We start from the raw sequence: 18,189 nt of genomic DNA, 5'->3' as shown, positions 1-18,189 counted from the left end.
TCCACTTTAGACAATAATAATGCAGGAGATAAACAACACTTTACCATTGCATGTCTATTCTATTGTGTTCTTAGAGCCACTGATATTACAATCTTGTAAAGCTGAAATGCCAACTACCATTCTCACCTTCTACCCATTTAATTCATGGCTATCCATTGTCATATACATATTTAAGTTCAGATATAAGCACTGTTTAGGACAAAAGTGTACGGAAGATTTTTTTTCTTATTCATACATAAATTTGCATATAACAACAACAGTTGTGATCCTTTATCGTTATTAAGATATATAAAAAATTATATATTTAATTAAATTTAGAATATTTAAATTTTTATTTATAGTTTATACTGAAATCGTTTTACATCTTCTTCTATCTCTCTCTCTTCGTACCACTAATATTAATCATCCCACCTCTTCTACTTATCATGTTCGTAAATCTCATACATACATAGATCAAATGAATGACATCAAAGATACATCATGACATAATTTTAGTGGCTAGATGTTTAGAGCATAATAATTTTGATAGAATCTCGAGTCCTCGAATAAATATGCCGATAATATAATATATTTAAAATAAAAAGTAATTACGATGATTTATAGGATTAGATGAGTCTATTAATATGAATTTTTTAAACATATTGAGTTAGTGATTTTGGATGAATAAGTTACTATGTGATAATATTAATTTTTAGCAAAAAAATACATAATCTGATTAATTTAACAGATATTATATGGAAGAAAGCCTAGAAAAGATATTATAAGCAAGCCTTGTCGGTGAGACAGGACTGCTGAAAAGTACTCTCTAACGATAGGTTTATGAACAATAGCAAAAAATACACTGATATGCTTTATGATTAGAGGTTTCTTTCACTTTCCAGCTTGACGCCAAATAACATGATGAATTTTGCAGATAAAGCTTCCTTTATAGCTGACAGCTTGTCAATTTCTTGGAGGGTGTCTAAAGAGAAAGACCAATGAAGGTAAAGCCAGGAACAATCAATGGAGAGGTGGAACTGCATTAATTAGCTTCATGTCCATATCCTTTTGGCCATACAAATGAGACAAGTGATGAGTAATGATTTGAGATTAGAGGTGAAGAATCAAGTTTCATATGAGGAACTAATGTAATGGTTAAATATGCATTACAATGATACTGAATTAAACTGCACAGTCTTAATATTTGTTAGTAAGATCCATCATAATGTTGCAATTTAACTATGATATATATTGTTGGTCATCTATGCATTGCATATTTATTGTGAGATGAGAATAAAGTAAAAGATTGGTTTTTTTTTATTGCTAAGGATTAGAAAAGTCTAGTAATATATATTGGAGTTGGCTTACAACTAAACTTATAAGGTGACACTAAAGTCAGGTGAAAAAAAATTACACTATAAATTTGAAAGATGTACATGAGTTTAAACACTGAAATATAAGAGAGAAAAATGTTGAAGAATATGGTTCTATGTGAAAGTATTTACATTCATATGATATGTTTTCAGTTTTTGAGTCCAATTAGTGTTGAATTGATAACTTTATTGTAATTCTACTGTGGCTCAAATTCCTTAAAAGAATAATTCTAAAAGAAAAAAAGATATTTACAGAGGTATATTTACAGTGTTTGCCTTCTTAGAGAGAAGAATGTGGCAGATGATACATATATATCATTTGCTATAGAAGTTCAACATGAGTTCAAAGGAAAAAAATCATCATGCTAGTACTTACATGTTCCCATTTCTTTTTCTTATCATGCACTTGCACTCTTATCCTTTCTGATAACAGAAGAGAGCATTTTTGTGGCAAACTTTTATGACATTAAGCACCTACAGTCAAACAGCCAATGGAACATCAAGTTAGCAGATATCAGGCCGGCTCTAACATTCTAAGAGATAAACACTGTATTTTACATTATAGAACGCATTATTACAGTCAACTACAGAATTACATTTTCTTACAAAGTCAAGTACAAAATAAAAATGAAGACCGAGAAGAAAATGCTCATTTTGTTGTTAAGCAACTCAACAGCATAGTCCACCATATGATCTAAAATAAAACTCAGTTTCCTAGAGGAATATAATTATAACATTATCTTGCTGCTGTTTTATTTTGGAACTCTTTTTAAAAATATCATTGAACTGTATGAAAGAATGAGTCAAATGCACTCTTTGTATTGGATGGAAAATTTCAGTTTTTCGCAGATGTGTTAGGCAATAGAGTTCGGCAATCTTTTTTTAGTGATCTTTTAACTGTACTCTTTGAACTGTCTTAGGGTGATCTTTTAGTGATTGTTGCACAATATGGCAGGAAGTACAACCTAATAGATTTTTAGATATGTTTTAATCTTTTTTTAGTTATTTAGAGAAAATTTCATACACATCCGAGAAGAATACCAAATATTTACCAAAAGACTCGAAACCTATCACTAGTAGAGATAGGCCCTAATGCTCACTCCACAAGTAATTACCCATAGAGTTTATCACTACTCACTTTCTCGCAAAAGGAAAAAAGTTCCTGCTTCTATTTCAAGAATATGTGCTGAAAAGATCAATCAGACAAACTTCACCTACTTGTTCTATAACTCTTTCTACTTGCAAAAAAAAATTCTGATACTATATCAATCATGACATGGAGATCATCAAAATTAATGACATTTATGAACAACAATGACAATCAATGAAAAAAGTAGATAAGAACTGCATTCTATTTGTGAAAATGAATGGTTGTCAATTGTCATCATGCATCCCCATCATGAGGATCCACAAAGTGATTTATGATTCCAAAAATTAAAGGAATATGATTCTCTATGGTGTCCATCATGCACAATAGCAAACTCGATTAAAGCATCATCATCTTAAGCACATAAGAAAATAGCACCATGCAAATCAATCAAGCACAAGCCTGGGACAATCACTCATCAACAATAGCATTATCTTAAAATGACAAACAATTGTATTTCAACATAAAATATGAGAAGTGAAAAGATGCCAATATGCAAGACAAGATGAAGGAGCTCTAGATGAAGTGGGGGAACAGGTCATAAAGTAGAAATTTTATGGTGGCATCCAGGGCCACACTCCACCTTGTCCTATTCATGGTCTAAAAATAAGAAAATAGAATTTCTTGATCTGGATACCTAGCATAGTTATCTTGTGAAATCTGAAAAAAAGAACGTATCTAATGCACGAGGATCCCACCAATGCAGGGTCTGGAAACAAGTTAGTTGCCTACACATTATAAACCCATGTCATCCACACTAATATTTCATAGATGGGGCCACAGTTTGACATTGAGCGAGCCACACAAAACTTCAGTTGATGTTCCCTCTTCAGCTATACACAGATCAACTATCAAATAAAGTTTAAATTATATGATTCTCTTAATTGCTATCAATAAAATAATACTTTTTCATCTCACTCAACATCCCAGTTTAGTTTGAACTCCCAGAAGCCAAATTCCAAAAGATGCATTTTCCAGCATCAAGAAAATACTATCAATCACTTAAAACAAAAAAATATATAAATCTATAGACATATAAATCTATCAATAAGCAATACCTTTTAATTGAAGCTCTTAATTGTGACACTTGTAGCATGCTTGCTTTCTTATGACCAGGTATATTATTACAGCATTACAAGATAATGTGTCACCAGAAATCTCTACAAGAGCACTTTCCAACCTCGAAATGGTGGAACCTATTTGCATCTCTGACAACAATTTCCCTCCCAGTAATTTCACTGATCAATTTTAGAACATTATGACAGTCGAGGCAAATGCGAAGGTTCTTAATCACCCGGATTGTTGTTCCTGGAACTGACTTGAGAAGCCCAAACGCAACAGCTAATCTCTCACTATGCATAAAAAGTTGTTGCTCTTTCTCGTTCTCTTCCACATCATGCATAACAGACCTTGTATCCGGAACATACCCTCTCTTATTCATCTCGTTGGCCAATTCATTAAGCAATCTGATGATCTCATGTCTCATAGTATATGGCACTTCCCCAGCCCGAAACAAACAGCTCTCTTTGCCCAAGTCAATCCAACTGTAACCAGGCTCTTTTTTGACATCCATTTCAGCCATCAGCTTCCTCACACTAGCAACACTATCCCATTTTCCAGCAGCAGCATACGTATTAGACAACAAGATGTAAGTTGAAGAGTCTTTGGGTTTCAAACCCAACAACCGGTCAGCGATCCTTATGCCCATCGAGGTATCACCCTGCTTTTTACATGCACTCAACAAAGCTCCCCAACTAGCTTCATCAGGCACATATGGCATTGAATTAATGACATTTTCTGCTTCAGTTAGATGCCCAGACCGACTAAGAAGATCCAACAAGCATGTATAATGTTGCAATGAGGGCCTAATGCCATGGTCCTGCTCCATGGAATCAAACAACTCTCGGCCTTTCTGGACTAGTCCAGCATGGCTACAAGCATGAATCAACCCAGTAAAGGTCACTTCATTTGGCTTCACCCCAGCAAGGACCATCTTATCATACAGATCCAATGCATCGTCGGCTCTACCATGTTGTGCTTCCCCAACGACCATAGTTGTCCAGGAAATAACATCTCGCATGACAAGTCCTTCAAAAACAGCTCTTGCAGAGTGAATATCACTGCACTTTGCATACATGTCAACAAGTGCATTTCCCAGAATCATGCTTGATTTGTACCCAAGCGCCAACACTAGACCATGGAGTTGCCTACCCAATTCAAGAGCTGCCAAATCAGAAGAAGCACCAACAACCGTCGAGAGAACAAAAGAATCGTCAATTTCCACTTGGTTCCTCCTCATTTCCACAAACAACTTGACGGCATCAAAACTATCACCACTTTGGAGGAACCCAGATATCAAAGCCGTCCAAACAAAGAGATCCCTCCGTGGCATCTGCCAGAAAAGCCCCAAAGCTTCTGACTTCCGACCATTGGAAGCATATCCGGACACCATAGCCGTCCAGCAGACGTGATTCTTATCTGGAACTGTATCAAAGACTTTTCGAGCGTCATCAACAGCACAGCACTTAGAATACATGTCAACGAGCGAGGACCTGACAACATCATCCGTATAGAATGAAGATAGAAGGAACTGCGCATGGGCTTGCTTGCCGAGGCGAAGGAAGCCGATACGAGAACAGGTCTTGACGAGGGTTGCGAAGATGAATCCATCAGGAGGGACGGCGTCCACAGAAACCATGCGACGGAAGAGGGACAACGCCTGGGAAGGACGATCGGAGTGGGAGAGGGCGGATAGGAGGGCGGAATAGAGGACGGCGTCTCGGTGGGAGGATTCATCGAAAAGGCAGCGGGCATCGGAGAGGAAGCCGGACTTGGCATAGGCGTCGAGGAGAGCGGAGGGAAAGGGACGTCGTTGGTGGAGGCCGGACTTGAGGAGGTGAGCGTGGAGCTTTCGGCAAGCGGTGCGATCCCGGCGCCGGGCGGAGGAGCGGAGGAGGGCGGCGAGGGCGTGAGGTCGGGTGGAGAGAGGGGGCATTCATTACCCCCAAACAAGCAGTCGATGAGTATGGGGACGACACCGCGTTGAATCGCAACCGTTCACGACCCGAGAGAGAGGTTTATCTCATCAAAAACGCCGTCTAGTTGGATCCCCAGGAAAATTATCAGGGGTGACGTGGCGAATAATGTCAAACCTGATGAGAAAGCGCCATTCAGTCGCTGTCTAGTTGGATCTCCAGGAAATGTATCAGGGGTGACGTGGCAGATAATGTCAAACCTGGCGGGAAAAGCGTGATTCGGTCTTTGATCACCGTCCAAAAATAACAAGCAGTGATATTAAATGATCTACGGAAAACACGATAAGATCTCATTAATTAATTAATCCTTAAGTTTAATTAACTCGAAAAATTCTATTATCACTGTGATTACGACAAAAAAATCTAATATCTTGTTTTACTTACTGTTATGGACGAACAAATCATGCTGTTTAGAGGCACATTAGCAGTGACGAAAACTAGCAATACCATTCAATTTGGGATTTCTTGGTTAACAAGATATGGACGTTTCCTATTTCGATTTAAGAATCTATCGATAGAGCTATTGGGAAACCAAAACACCTCCGGAGGCCAAATCTGTTATGAGACGTATCGAGAGAAACATAATCTATAATCTCTACGAAGACAAGCTCTCGCTCATTACAATCTTTTTCCGTGTGACGAGATTAGGAGTAGACTTTTGGTTTGACCTAGAATCGAATCGAGTCAATGGTTTAGCAGACATGGTTGGTTGATTGCTCGAGGAAGTCAAGCCCTAGAAATTTTGTTGGCATGTACTCAAATGGGGACTCATGATGCATTGTATCAATCAATACCTTCGTCCCTCTCAAGGCTGCAAGGATTGCCCTAACAAAGAAAATAAAAAGCTTTCTTCTGCTAAAGGTAGCATTTTTACGTCAACAAGAGAAAACGAGATCACTGCCCACTCTTCCTATTCAGCGAAGACATACGAAAACTAAAAGGAAAGAGTCGGTCGGCTATGACGAAGCGATGCGAGCTCGCTTCCACCCACGAAGGTGAGGGGCCATCGAACGCCGTGGCATCGCCGCACCTACGACGGTCCTCCTCCCGTCCGACCTCGTCGCTGCGCCGGTTGGGGATGGAACCTCCTCCTTTGCTGCTTCCTCCGACGCGGATGACGGAGTCGCTCCGCCTGCTGCGGCGGGACGCAAGAGCCTGACCGCCGGCCACTGCGGTTCCTTCTCCACTATGAACTCCCAAAAGCAGGCGGGGCACAGGTTGACTATCCCGGGCTTGTCGACGATCCCGCAGCCAGCAGCGCCGCACACATCCTTCTCCAACACCATGGCGTCTAACGAATGAGATAGATTGGAGAGAGATCTATCCATAGAAAGAGAGAGTGAGAGAGGTGCAAGTTCATGGGAGACAGTGGAGGAAGTTGCCATGTATATATAATGGAGTCCAGAATACTAAAAACCGAGTCTAATTAGGATTTATAGCTATTACTATGATATATAATGAAGTTAGGAGGAATACCAGACAAAGTCTAATTTGGCTTCGTAGCTTATTATGATGTATAATGACGCTGGGAATACTAATCGGAGTCTAATTAAGATTCTTAGCTTAGTAAGATATATAATGAAGTCGAGAATTCAGAGTCTAATTAGGATTTGTAGCTTCCTATGATATAGTCTCTTTAATTATCTGATGAGTCTAATGGGAACACACATGAATTATACGAGAGACAGAATGTAGATTCAAGTGTATGTATCTCATGTTTAATACATGCATTTATATTACATGAGTAGTTTAATACATGCATTTATTGTACACTTCTACTATATATATATATATATATATATATATATATATATATGAAGCTTAATATTAACATATTTGTTTAACTTCCGAAGCCGATTTGAATCAAACGAGTTGTTTTGGCCCGAACCCGGATTTTGAACCGAAACGGGTTTCGGGTCCAAGTTTGCCACCCATAAAATGCGGGTTCTCGTAGTGGATCCTCTTTGACACGTGCGTGGGGCCTCTATGTGCCTGCCACGTCTTCATGTCGTAACGAAAGTCGCGGAGTAGATCGGGAAAGTTGATACAGCGTCACCCGTACCCAACGATCCGTTCACCGGCCACTCGGTTGAGCTGTCATTAAACCCTAAGAGGATCGATGATTCGCCGTGATTGGAAGCCATGCAACCCCCGGTCGACTTCCTCCATCGCCACCTTCTCCACCATCACCACCACCATATCCCACTCGTCCTACTCTGTCCGTGCAGTTGCCACCGCCGTCACCACCACTGCCATCTCCTCCCCCGACTCGCTTCACCCAATCCTCACCTCCCTCCTCCCTGCCATCACCTCCCTCTTCCCCACATCCCCTGTTCCAGCTTCTCCCAGGTTCTTCCAAATAGAACCTCGCCGCACCTAGTCCAGGACCAATCCTCGATGAGCCATATTGGTGCCGAGAGACCGGAAGCTGCCGAAGTTGTCGACTTTCCTGCTTCTGAGTATGGTTTCGCATTCCATGAACTCGTTCATTTTCTTTACCGATGCTTTTATGCTTTGGTTCCAGATTGTGGTTATCAAGAATTCCTTTTGTGGTTTTTGGACTACGTATGACCGTGAATTGTCTATGATGTTAGAAAAAAGAGCCCTTTTAATTGATGCTTCTTTGCTTTAATATTGCCTTAATATATGAGAACTAGTTCTTTGCTGGAAGATTGAGGTATCTATAAGTTGTACTTTGTGATTTTTGGGTATCTTATAGTTCGCAATTGCACTTAGCCGATTATCATGTGAGGAAATCCTGCCTTCGGAATGATTAAAATTTTTACGGAAGCAAAAGCAAGGGACTGTCTTCATGTATGATCTCCTATTAAGCTTTGGAAGAGAATGATTTAGTTTAATTAAAGAAATTATGAGGCCATGTAGTTCTACTGAACTAACCTTTATTTGAAAAATGTTGGTGCTTCGAGCCTTCTTGATTAATTTTTGGGCCAAGATGAAAAAAAAAAAAGAAAAGTAAATGTACATTTGATGCAGAAGCTACATTTTAGATTGTCATATGAACTTTATTTTATAAAAAAGAAACAATGATGTGATGCTGAAAACAAGAGCCATAGACAAGACTGCTAAGGGAAACTGCTTATTTGTAGACTTGGACATTTGTCAGAAAATTATTAATAATGGGGTAGCTTCCTACTTTTCTTTCTTTTACAATTATTGTAGATGCAATAACATCAATATATTGAGAATCACAGTACTCACTCTTACTCGTACTCTCTATTTGATATTTTATTTTGATTTTCTGGGAAGAGGCAACAGTTGAAACCTTATTGAAATTCAGCAACTGGACTTATAATCGGCAACTTATAGTGCAAATATTTGTGAACTGTTGAGAAGAAACAGGAATAACATAGTAATCATAGAGGGGCACAGAAAGCAAGGAAAGCTCGAGGTATGTGTGTGTGTCTTTTTTTTTCTTTTTGATAATTCACACAGTAGGTTGGAATGCACATTGAGCAGGAAGAATCATTCATGTGAAAAAAATTGTTTAATAATCATATTATGTTCATTTGTTCACTTACCATTTCCTAACTTTTCACAGAACAAGTTAATAACAAGTCACAGTCCAACTGTCCAGTTTTTGCATCCAAAGGAGCAACAATTTTAAGTCATATCAGAAGACATGTTGGATGCTTTCTCAGTGTATTTGATTTCTGAAATAGTTATTAGAAAGATCCTACATTATGATGCTTTGACAATGCTTTATAGATACTTCTTTGGAGTTTAGAGAATATTTGTTTCTTTCATATGTATTGTTTTTTTTATTATAGACAACATTTATACATGATTGGATAGATTGTTTAATGTCGTATGTAATAATTGTCAGATTAAGATTAATATACTCATTTTGTTTGTCAGTCTTTTTTCTTTTTTCTTCTCTGTATTCTTTAAGTAATATGGCTATAAATCAAGAGATGAACAGGTCATGGATTCTATTTAGTGACTTCTGTATATATATATATATATATATATATATATATATATATATATATATATATATATATATATATATATATATATATATATATATATATTCTAACATCACAAATGAATGCAAAATTTTGGCATGTATTGTACAATATATGATATTGTATTTTATGGTTATATTCATGCCTTGTCATATTATGAAACAGAAATGATCTAAATTACTCATCATGCTGATTCATATCATATATATGTATTTATAGAGGATACAATACTGTTTGATACTTCTTAGACTTAATCATCTTTTTTTTAAAATTAGATACCTCATGGATATTCTTGGGAGAACCTTTTTCCTCAATCGACGATGTTTTTTTAATTAGATGAGATACATATACGATTAGCTATATGGGATTTTTATATCAGTCATCAAATTATGATCAATTAGATTTAAATGGTGATCTTCATTTATCCAAAGTTCTTATCCTCTTCTCTTTCTTGAAGTATCATGTTAATAAAATAATTTCTTTCATGATGCATACTTTCGGATATTTTAGTGTTTTTGTTATTTACCATCATATCCATCTACTTATTCTAACAAAATAACTATGCTTCAAGTTTTGTCATATATAATATTGTGTCTAACATATTTTTATCATCACATCCATGCTATATTGTTCATTTCCCCTACACCAAAATTAATGTATTGGCATATCTGCATTATGTTGTATCATTATCTCATATTTATACTCATTTTTCAAACATAACATATTTTATCTTTTCAAGATTTAGCATGTAGAAATACCAAATTGTATCAATTCACTGTATGGGGTACTTGTAATGTGCTATCCATGCTTCAAATAGTTTTGAAAAGTGCCTATCCTAGACTTTGCTAGGCATGCTTAATTAACATGGGATCTAGAAGACATTGATCTAGCATCTCAAAATCCCAATTAAACATTTTGATGGTTTATTCTTTCTTGATAAACAGTTTAAAAGAATTGTCACACCTTGGAATTTTTTTTACACAGGATTACAACATCTTTTCATGGGTCACATCAAGAGCAAAATGTCAACATCACTTTATTGAGAAATATAAACTGTAAAAATCTATTACAATTCACTTATTCATCAAAATAAAAGTTAAACAAATAGCCATAGGCTTTATTATCTAACATAAGTGATGTCAAATCCAACTAGTTCTACCTAGCAGTAGAGGAATGTCTGTTCTCCACCGGAATATGATCTAGTCCTACTAGGAGGTTGCTTTGAAAATAAAAAACAAAACAAAGCAATTTCAGCAATGCGCTGAGTAGGAACCACTATAAGTCAAATCTGAAATATATAAGCAAATACACATCCATGAATAAAGTCAACAATAATCATCCTATTGGTGTATTGTCACGGTCGGTTGTTGCGCACTTGCAATACATTCGTCAATGGACTGTTCGTTGTTTTTGTTTGTTTGTACATATGTTTGGCAACATGTTTTGCTATGTTTTTGTCTGTTTTGCTTATAAACTGTAAGCAGGAATAGTTGGAGGGCGGTAGAGCGATCGCTCACCATAACGGACAAAATTCTCCGAGAATAGCCTAGTTTTCGCATGCCATGGCCTATTTTTTGAAGGTTGTGGTGGAATGGAAACATCAACCATCTTAGCATCCTAGAACCACCCGAGCGGCACAGGGCTAAATGGGGGTTTGGGGTAGCGTTGGGTATTGATTGGATTCACAAGTTCACACATAAAGCCTAGGGAACTTGTCGACGCACCCGACACTCAGTCGTTTGTGGACTTGCGACTGTTCGTTTGTCTTTTAAAGTCCTTGTTTTCTCCTTCCTCTCTTTTCTTTCTTGTACACCAATTGTTTGCTAAATTGCTTGTAAAGTTGCCCTCTTTGCGAGACGTCGAGACTTGTCCGTCGTTCATTTTTGGAACTAATCAATTTATTTTTTTACAGGTCCTTCGGGACCTAAACAAGATTGTAACTAGGCTGACCCTTTGCAGATGGATAACACAAGGGCGCTTTACGACTTAGGCAATTCGGCTAAGTCCGTGATATTGTGGCATCAAAGCAAGCGAGCAATTTGAGCAAATAGCAAAAGTTCGCAATCTTGCCATGGTGAAACGAGCAAGACGGGACAAGCTGGACCATTGTTCAAAGTAGCTGCAGGTGTGTTGCAAGTGCAGACTTGCTCTTAAGCTGTTGGAGCTGTTTAAGAGGAGCTCGACAGTGAAAATGGCGAACGAGAGGTTGGTTATTCTCCACGAGCGGAGGAAGCATAATCCAGAGTGCTAGCTGAAAAGAGAAGTCATAAGGAGAGACTTACAATTGCTGAAACCCGCTTTGATGTTCTTGAAGCAAGTTTAGAGGAACTCTACCAAGGCCAATGCAGGCTTCTTGGGGTAGAGAACTCACTAGAGGAGGTGAATTCTTGGATTGACAAGGTCGAGTCTTGAGTAGATTGATTGATTGAAGACACCAAAGACTCTGTGCAGCACCTACACAAAGTTGTCACGGAACTCACGTCCAGGATTACATTGCTTATGAGGGTTCTTATTGTGGGAGGGAGCAACACGCGCATTGCTCCGCCACAAATTTTAAGGGCACCCGAGCCGCATTGCTATAGGGGTGTCAGGGATGCAAAAGGAGCTTGAGAATTTTCTGTTTGACATGAAGTAGTACTTCCAAGCTACAAGGCCCGATTCTGTAGAAACCAAAGTTTCGATGACAATCATGTATTTGAATGGGGATGTAAAACTTTGATGGTGAACACATTGGGAAGAGAACTAACAAGGTCGGTGTCGAGTGGACACATGAGATGACTTCAAGTAGGAGTTGAAAACTCAGTTCCTACTCAAGAACATTGAATTCATCGCAAGAAGGAAGCTAAGACAACTCCACCAAAGCACTTTCGTTCGAGATTATTTATAGCAGTTTTCAACACTAATGCTAAACATACAAGACATGTTCAAGAAGGACAAGCTGTTTAGTTTCCTCGTTGGCTTGAAACCGTGGGTATAACAGGAATTGCATCAAAGGAATGTCACCAATTTGGTCGAGGCAATCACAGTTGCAAAAAAGCTCACCAACTTTGTTTCCTTGTAGGATTCAGGAAAGAAGAAACAATTTTCGGGAAATCACCCATATATTTAAATTTTATAGACTTAGTAATTTGATAAAAAAAACTAAAAAAATAAAATAGGTTAATAATATGTTAATAATCAAAATAAGCATTTTGAGCAATAAAAAATCTAAACAAAATTAATTTACCTGAACGTTGGACGTTGCTATGGAAGAAGCTTCGTCGGACGTCATTGAGGAAGATTGTTTGTCGGACGCTAGTGAAGTTGCCGAGGGCCCAAGAGCACACAACAACATAGTCGCAGTAGAGGGGGTCTCAGGGCGGAGGGTTCGACAGTGCGACGATAGTGGGATCACGACATAGAGGAGCTCGGGGCGGAGAATCCGACAACACAATGATAGCACAGTCGCTACAGAGGTGGGCTCGAGGCGGAGGTCCGATAGCTCGATGGCAGTACGATCGCGACAGGGGGGGCCTTTGGCTGAAGGGCTCTACAGCACGATGAGGAAGAATGGAAGTCGGTGAGCAAGAAGGGGCGATCCTTACGTAGAAGGTAAGAAATCCTCTTCGAAATTAGTGAGGAAGAAGGATTTCGAAGGTTTCATGACGCCTCCGCGGTCCGCTCATAGTGAGGAATCCCGGTTTCATGTCGCCTTCGCAGTCCTCTCGTAGTGAGGAAGAGTTCGACACGCCATGTCATATCCAACCTAATTTAAAAAAAGGGACATGTTTGGACATGTGTCCAACCATGTCAATGACAAATCCATGTTCGACACATGTCGGATACAATACATCACTGAATTTGGTGTATCCGTGCTTCATAGACCCCAACTCTCTTTTCTTTGCTTGATTTGGGCCCAATTGTCGACTGAACCAGATTGGTTGACCAGTTCAGATCAATTTAGGGTGATTTTGAATCAATTTGATTGGTTCAAGCCTGTTTGACCTAAATTGAACCTAAGTTGAACCCATACCTATTAAATTGACATTTTGCTCTTGATGTGACATTGGAAAGATGTTGTAATCCTGTGTATAAAAAAAAAATCCAGAATGTGATAGGAATATTGATATAGTCATTAGATTAAATTCTAATAAATTTTGAAAGGGAAGAGTGAGCCATTGGTGGTAAAATTGATATATCAACCAATGAATTACTCGAAAATACTAGCACAGAAATTAGGTACTCATGATATGCATGAAGGAATTGTTAAGTATGACTTAGCAGGTGCAAGATTCTTTGTAAGCATGACATCCATGATTGATAAATTCTGGTTGTTAGTGTTGCAACTCTTTTCATTGCTCTCAGAGCATTGCAGGTAGCCTTCACATGCCATGGATTTTCTTTCAAGTTTATCTTGAATCACCGAGGGCATGTTGAACTGTATTTGTCCTTGCTTTTAGTTTCATAAGAATCCATGTTGTTGGGTATCACATTTCATGAATTTTGTTGGTTGAAAGTGGAACACCAATTTCCTACTAACTTTCTGGAAAATGTGCAAAAAAGGAAATGTTATTCTGATGAGACTAAATGGTGATTGATAGTGGTTCTGCCATTAGACAGAATCACTTATCACCAATAAACTGAGCAGTTGATTATTGGGGAAGAACCTGATATGATCTAGTTGCTTAAACAAAGATTATGACTATGCAAAACAAAGATTGAATAAACATGTTCAATGAGTACCATCTTGTAGAAAATAACATGGGACAGTTAAATTTGATGGCTAAAAGCCATAATTACCATCTGTTTTCTACTCATTATTCATAAAGGTTAGAGAGAAAAATCATAAGATGTTTGGTCTTAGCAGCATTAAAATGACAAAAAGGAATCAAGATGAACTTCTACAGTGTTGTGAGGTTGCTAGATATTAAGGTAGCTTTAAATGCAATTTCTAATTTCCATGACTAAATTATCCGAGTATGTTTTTACCAGTTTGAAAATATATTTTGTCCAAGGATGCCAAGTACACAACTTTGATATCGATGGGTGGTTTGTGGTTGTAGAGTGGCAAAGTAGACACATTAAGTGAGAGGAAGCTTAAAAACAAAAAATAGAGTCCAATCTGTATCTAATATATTTTGTCCAAGGGCGCCAAGTACACAACTTTGATATCTATGGGTGGTTTATGGTTGTTGAGTGGCAAAGTGGACACATTAAGTGAGAGGAAGCTTAAGAACAAAAAATAGTGTCCAATCTATATCTAATATATGGTTTGGATGACTTTGGATGGTATTATTAGGATTCAAGGGGGCTCTTAATGCCAATGTTTACTGATTTGTCAAAAGACCAGATAGCCTAGAAAAAATTTGTAATGACTTGAACGACTTAAATGGTTTAGATCCATAAATAAGATCACTCCTTGAAACACAAAACACGAAGGCATTTGAGAATTAACTCATATCAGGAAATTGGATGTTTCCCTCACATCTTTATCCAAGTTAAAATATGGATGGATACCCATCCTTCAGACAGCTTAATCCTAAGATTGTTGTTTTATCACCTTGATTGATGATTCTTATTATTCTGCGAGACTCCTGGTGACATAATTTTGCCTGTAAAATCTGCAATTGTTTTCATACTCCGTTGATATCTGGTGTTTCTGTAAGCAGGTCACAAGAACAAGAATGGAATGAGAACCAAGTACCAGAAGGTGAAGAAGATGTTTTTGTTTTAACTGATGAATGGATGGAGTTTTTTGCAAAATCTGAGGCTAAGAGAAAATTGGGTAAATTTATTCGAGTTATTATTATTATTTATGTTATAGAATATAGTTGTCATTTTACTTGAGAGAACCTACCTGAGCTAAGCCTTACCTGCTTCGCCTACCTGGGTGGCAGCAAGGGCCTCAGTAGGTAGGGGTCCCATGCTGGGGCCTTTCCTGCCTCCTCTTGAATCACCAAATCATCATTATTCTCTTTGCTTATTAATCATCTTTTTCTTTTAAGATTGGCCTTATGATTGATCTCTTCGCATGCAGCTAAGCAGCAGAAAAAGAAGGGCCGGAAGTGAATGTACACATACATCTATGGTCTAAAGCATCCGACCGAGTGTTAAAACATCTCAAGATCTGCATCTATCTGGCTTCAAGCATTCAAGACAGACAGCCATTTCTTCAACTCCTCGGAAATAACAACATGCCCAGCTGCTGTTCCTGACCTCTCTTGATTCTGAATCCCAATCTCTATGGTGGTTGTCCATCTCAGTTGGTACACCTCTCGCTCTCCCATGCACTTCATCAAAATTGATGCTTCCAGTCTTGTTGTGTTGTTCAAATTTGGATGTGACACTCTTTTTCTGGCATTTGTTTCCTTCACTAGCTTTGTACTACAAAAAGGCTTCCAACCTGTGTGACTGTGAGTTGATAACTGCTGTTTTATGTCCGACTTGTATTTCTCTGAGTGCTTTTGCTGTCGACACATTTAAATCATATATAGATATATATACTGCTAGTGAGTGGTGAGCAATGAAATGGGTTGGAAGAAGATGCTCCAAAGTAGCTCACAACAAGCTAAAATTTCTTTGACGTTAGCTGCTGAAGATATTTACAGACCTCCATGACTGCCCTTCCCACTGCAACCACTCCCTAATTCAAACTACTACAAGTAGAAGACACTTTTGCTCATCTACTACCACCCTGGTTGAACCACAACTATCCGCTTCAACGGCTGCGAAACGTCGGCGCCACCAGCATGCCTGACGAACTCCACCGGCGTGAACGAGTTTCCATGGCAAACGCACAGAATCCTCACCTCCGACTTGGTACACCGGTAGAGGAGACCGTGGATGGTCCTCCCGTGGGGCGCGTCGCCCGTGGCTGAGACGAGCGGCATTCGGGGCAGGGCCGACGGTTTCCCGGACTTGTTTACGGAGCCCGCGCGCTCCAGCTGAGCCCCAAACCTGGCCGGCTTGGCGTTCGACGTCAAGCAAGACGTTAGTGCGTTGTTGCCGCTACCTCCTTCCGCCGATGGCGGTGCTGCAGGCTTCTCTGCCTTTTGAAGGCTCCGATGGCTCCTGGAGTCGCCGCTACTGATGCTTCCTCCTGCATCGTCCAAGAAATTTGTTCGGATTACATTGCTCGTGAATTGTTGACATGAGACTACTACCATGATACAAAGGTGCCTCTTTTTATCTAGATTTTGGATGATAAATCGATTTCTTGCACAATGATTTCATTCGAGTTTGTAATATAATCTGACTCTGAATTAGGGAAATTGAAGAGAAAAGGAAGGCAAAACAACAGATTTTTTGGAGTTGTAATTGAAATCCGAAGAAAGGGGAGAAATTTATACCTCCAAAGGATCCGCTCCGGCGATCGGAGATTGCAGAAGAGCTGCTCCCGGATGAATCCGAGTTGAGCGAGGTGTTCACGTCCTTGGCGGCTTCGATCCCCTTACTCCCGCTGGAATCACCATCACACGGCCCTGCAGCCGTCCCCTGAACGGGGAACCCACGGCCGGACAACGGCTGGTACACCTTCCTTTCGAGCCGGTTCAGTCCGCCGGCCACCGCCGAGATGGTCGGGGCCCAGCACGGCATCACGAACGGGAACCCGAACCCGTTGGGCACCGGCACGTACTGCACCTGCTGGTGAGGGTACATCACCGGGAACGGGTGATGGTGGCCAAACCCAAAGGGATTAGGGTGAGCGTTAGGGTTGGGGGTGGAGACGGGGGCAACGCGGGGCCATCGAACGCCATTGCCTCCATCCGTGCGGCTGGGCCTCGACCGGTCGCCGGACAAGGCCTCCTCCTCCCTCACCGCCCGATCTCGCGCCCTAGACCGCAGCATCTGGGCATCCATCGCCGCGCGATCCTCCGCCGATGCTCCGTCCGGGAGGTCAAAGATCCCACCTTTACGGGGTCCCTCCGCTTCCTTCCTCGGCTCGGGGGTCTTCCGGGTGCTCCCGCCGATGGCGAGGCCGAGGGTGAGCTCGATTCCCTCGCCGTCCTCCGCCTTCGGGTCCGCTGACGCCGCCCTCGTCGCAGGCAACAACTCCATGACCGCTCGGGACTTCCTCAGGGGTTTGCTGATGCTTCGCCTCGAAACAGAGTAAGAAGCTTCGTGGGAACTCCGAACGGAAAAGGACGGGCTAAATAAACACGTCGTTGCGTCCAGGGAAGTCCGACACGTGTCCTCGGTCCGACGATACGATGCGCTCCCGTGAGACCACGTAATGGGCCTCTCTTGGGAGGGGCGGCGTTTCCCTCGCACCCCTTGCGTTACGTCACGTAACGCTTCCACGATCGGCTACGTGACTAGGAACATCAGCAAGATGCTCCAAAGTCGACGCGTGTGCTTCCGTGACACGTAGCTCAGGCGTCCAAGCCTCGGTTGCCTGTTCGGTGTTGCTGCTGCTCTGGGATGGGGGTCGTTTAAATCCCAGGGTTACACGTGGCGAGTAGAATTCCGAGGGAAGCGACGCGGGAGTTGGAGATTCTGTGATGGGGAGATGGTGACACGCGTGGGATCGGTGAGCCAGGTGGCTGAAGGAGCCATGGCCGCCGTCCGATTAGCGCGCGCGACGGTACACGTGATGGTGGCAGCGGGAACAGCGTAAAGGGAGACCACGCGTCGCGTGGCGAAAGCGTGTCCGCGTGGCAACAACTGTGTGGCTAAACTAGTAAGTACAT

General features: G+C 40.5%; 2 protein-coding genes and 1 long non-coding RNA gene across 3 annotated transcripts; 1 reads left to right on the top strand and 2 right to left on the bottom strand.

The window, feature by feature from the left end:
- Positions 1-1,564: 1,564 nt before the first annotated feature.
- On the bottom strand, positions 1,565-5,546 carry LOC103994144 (pentatricopeptide repeat-containing protein At4g14050, mitochondrial). Its single transcript, XM_018829853.2, has 2 exons — positions 3,558-5,546; positions 1,565-1,826 (listed from the first exon to the last, which is right to left on the bottom strand). The coding sequence occupies exon 1, from the start codon at positions 5,492-5,494 to the stop codon at positions 3,647-3,649; it is 1,848 nt and encodes a 615-aa protein (XP_018685398.2). The 5' UTR covers positions 5,495-5,546; the 3' UTR covers positions 1,565-1,826; positions 3,558-3,646.
- A 2,066-nt stretch (positions 5,547-7,612) lies between these two features.
- On the top strand, positions 7,613-15,939 carry LOC135680493 (uncharacterized). The gene is made up of 3 exons (XR_010515464.1): positions 7,613-7,993; positions 15,169-15,284; positions 15,537-15,939. It is a non-coding gene; the product is annotated as an uncharacterized LOC135680493 (long non-coding RNA).
- Positions 15,940-16,053: 114 nt separating this feature from the next.
- On the bottom strand, positions 16,054-17,626 carry LOC103994146 (ninja-family protein Os07g0602900). Its single transcript, XM_009414453.3, has 2 exons — positions 16,849-17,626; positions 16,054-16,598 (listed from the first exon to the last, which is right to left on the bottom strand). The coding sequence occupies exons 1-2, from the start codon at positions 17,555-17,557 to the stop codon at positions 16,186-16,188; spliced, it is 1,122 nt and encodes a 373-aa protein (XP_009412728.2). The 5' UTR covers positions 17,558-17,626; the 3' UTR covers positions 16,054-16,185.
- Positions 17,627-18,189: the final 563 nt, after the last annotated feature.

The sequence above is a fragment of the Musa acuminata genome, chromosome BXJ1-8 (genome assembly GCF_036884655.1).
Source record: "Musa acuminata AAA Group cultivar baxijiao chromosome BXJ1-8, Cavendish_Baxijiao_AAA, whole genome shotgun sequence".
In the NCBI taxonomy this organism is placed as follows: Eukaryota; Viridiplantae; Streptophyta; class Magnoliopsida; order Zingiberales; family Musaceae; genus Musa; species Musa acuminata.
The sequence above is the reverse complement of the archived record's forward strand: the minus strand, read 5'-3'. Positions and strand labels throughout refer to the sequence as shown.

What these genes read in the sequence shown, in the direction of transcription:
- LOC103994144 (XM_018829853.2), bottom strand. Translation starts at nt 5,494, where the DNA reads ATGCCCCCTCTCTCCACCCGACCTCACGCCCTCGCCGCCCTCCTCCGC.
- LOC103994146 (XM_009414453.3), bottom strand. Translation starts at nt 17,557, where the DNA reads ATGGAGTTGTTGCCTGCGACGAGGGCGGCGTCAGCGGACCCGAAGGCG. An exon ending in CCGGAGCGGATCCTTTGGAG is followed by an intron (nt 16,599 to 16,848) that starts GTATAAATTTCT and finishes TGGACGATGCAG; the next exon opens with GAGGAAGCATCAGTAGCGGC.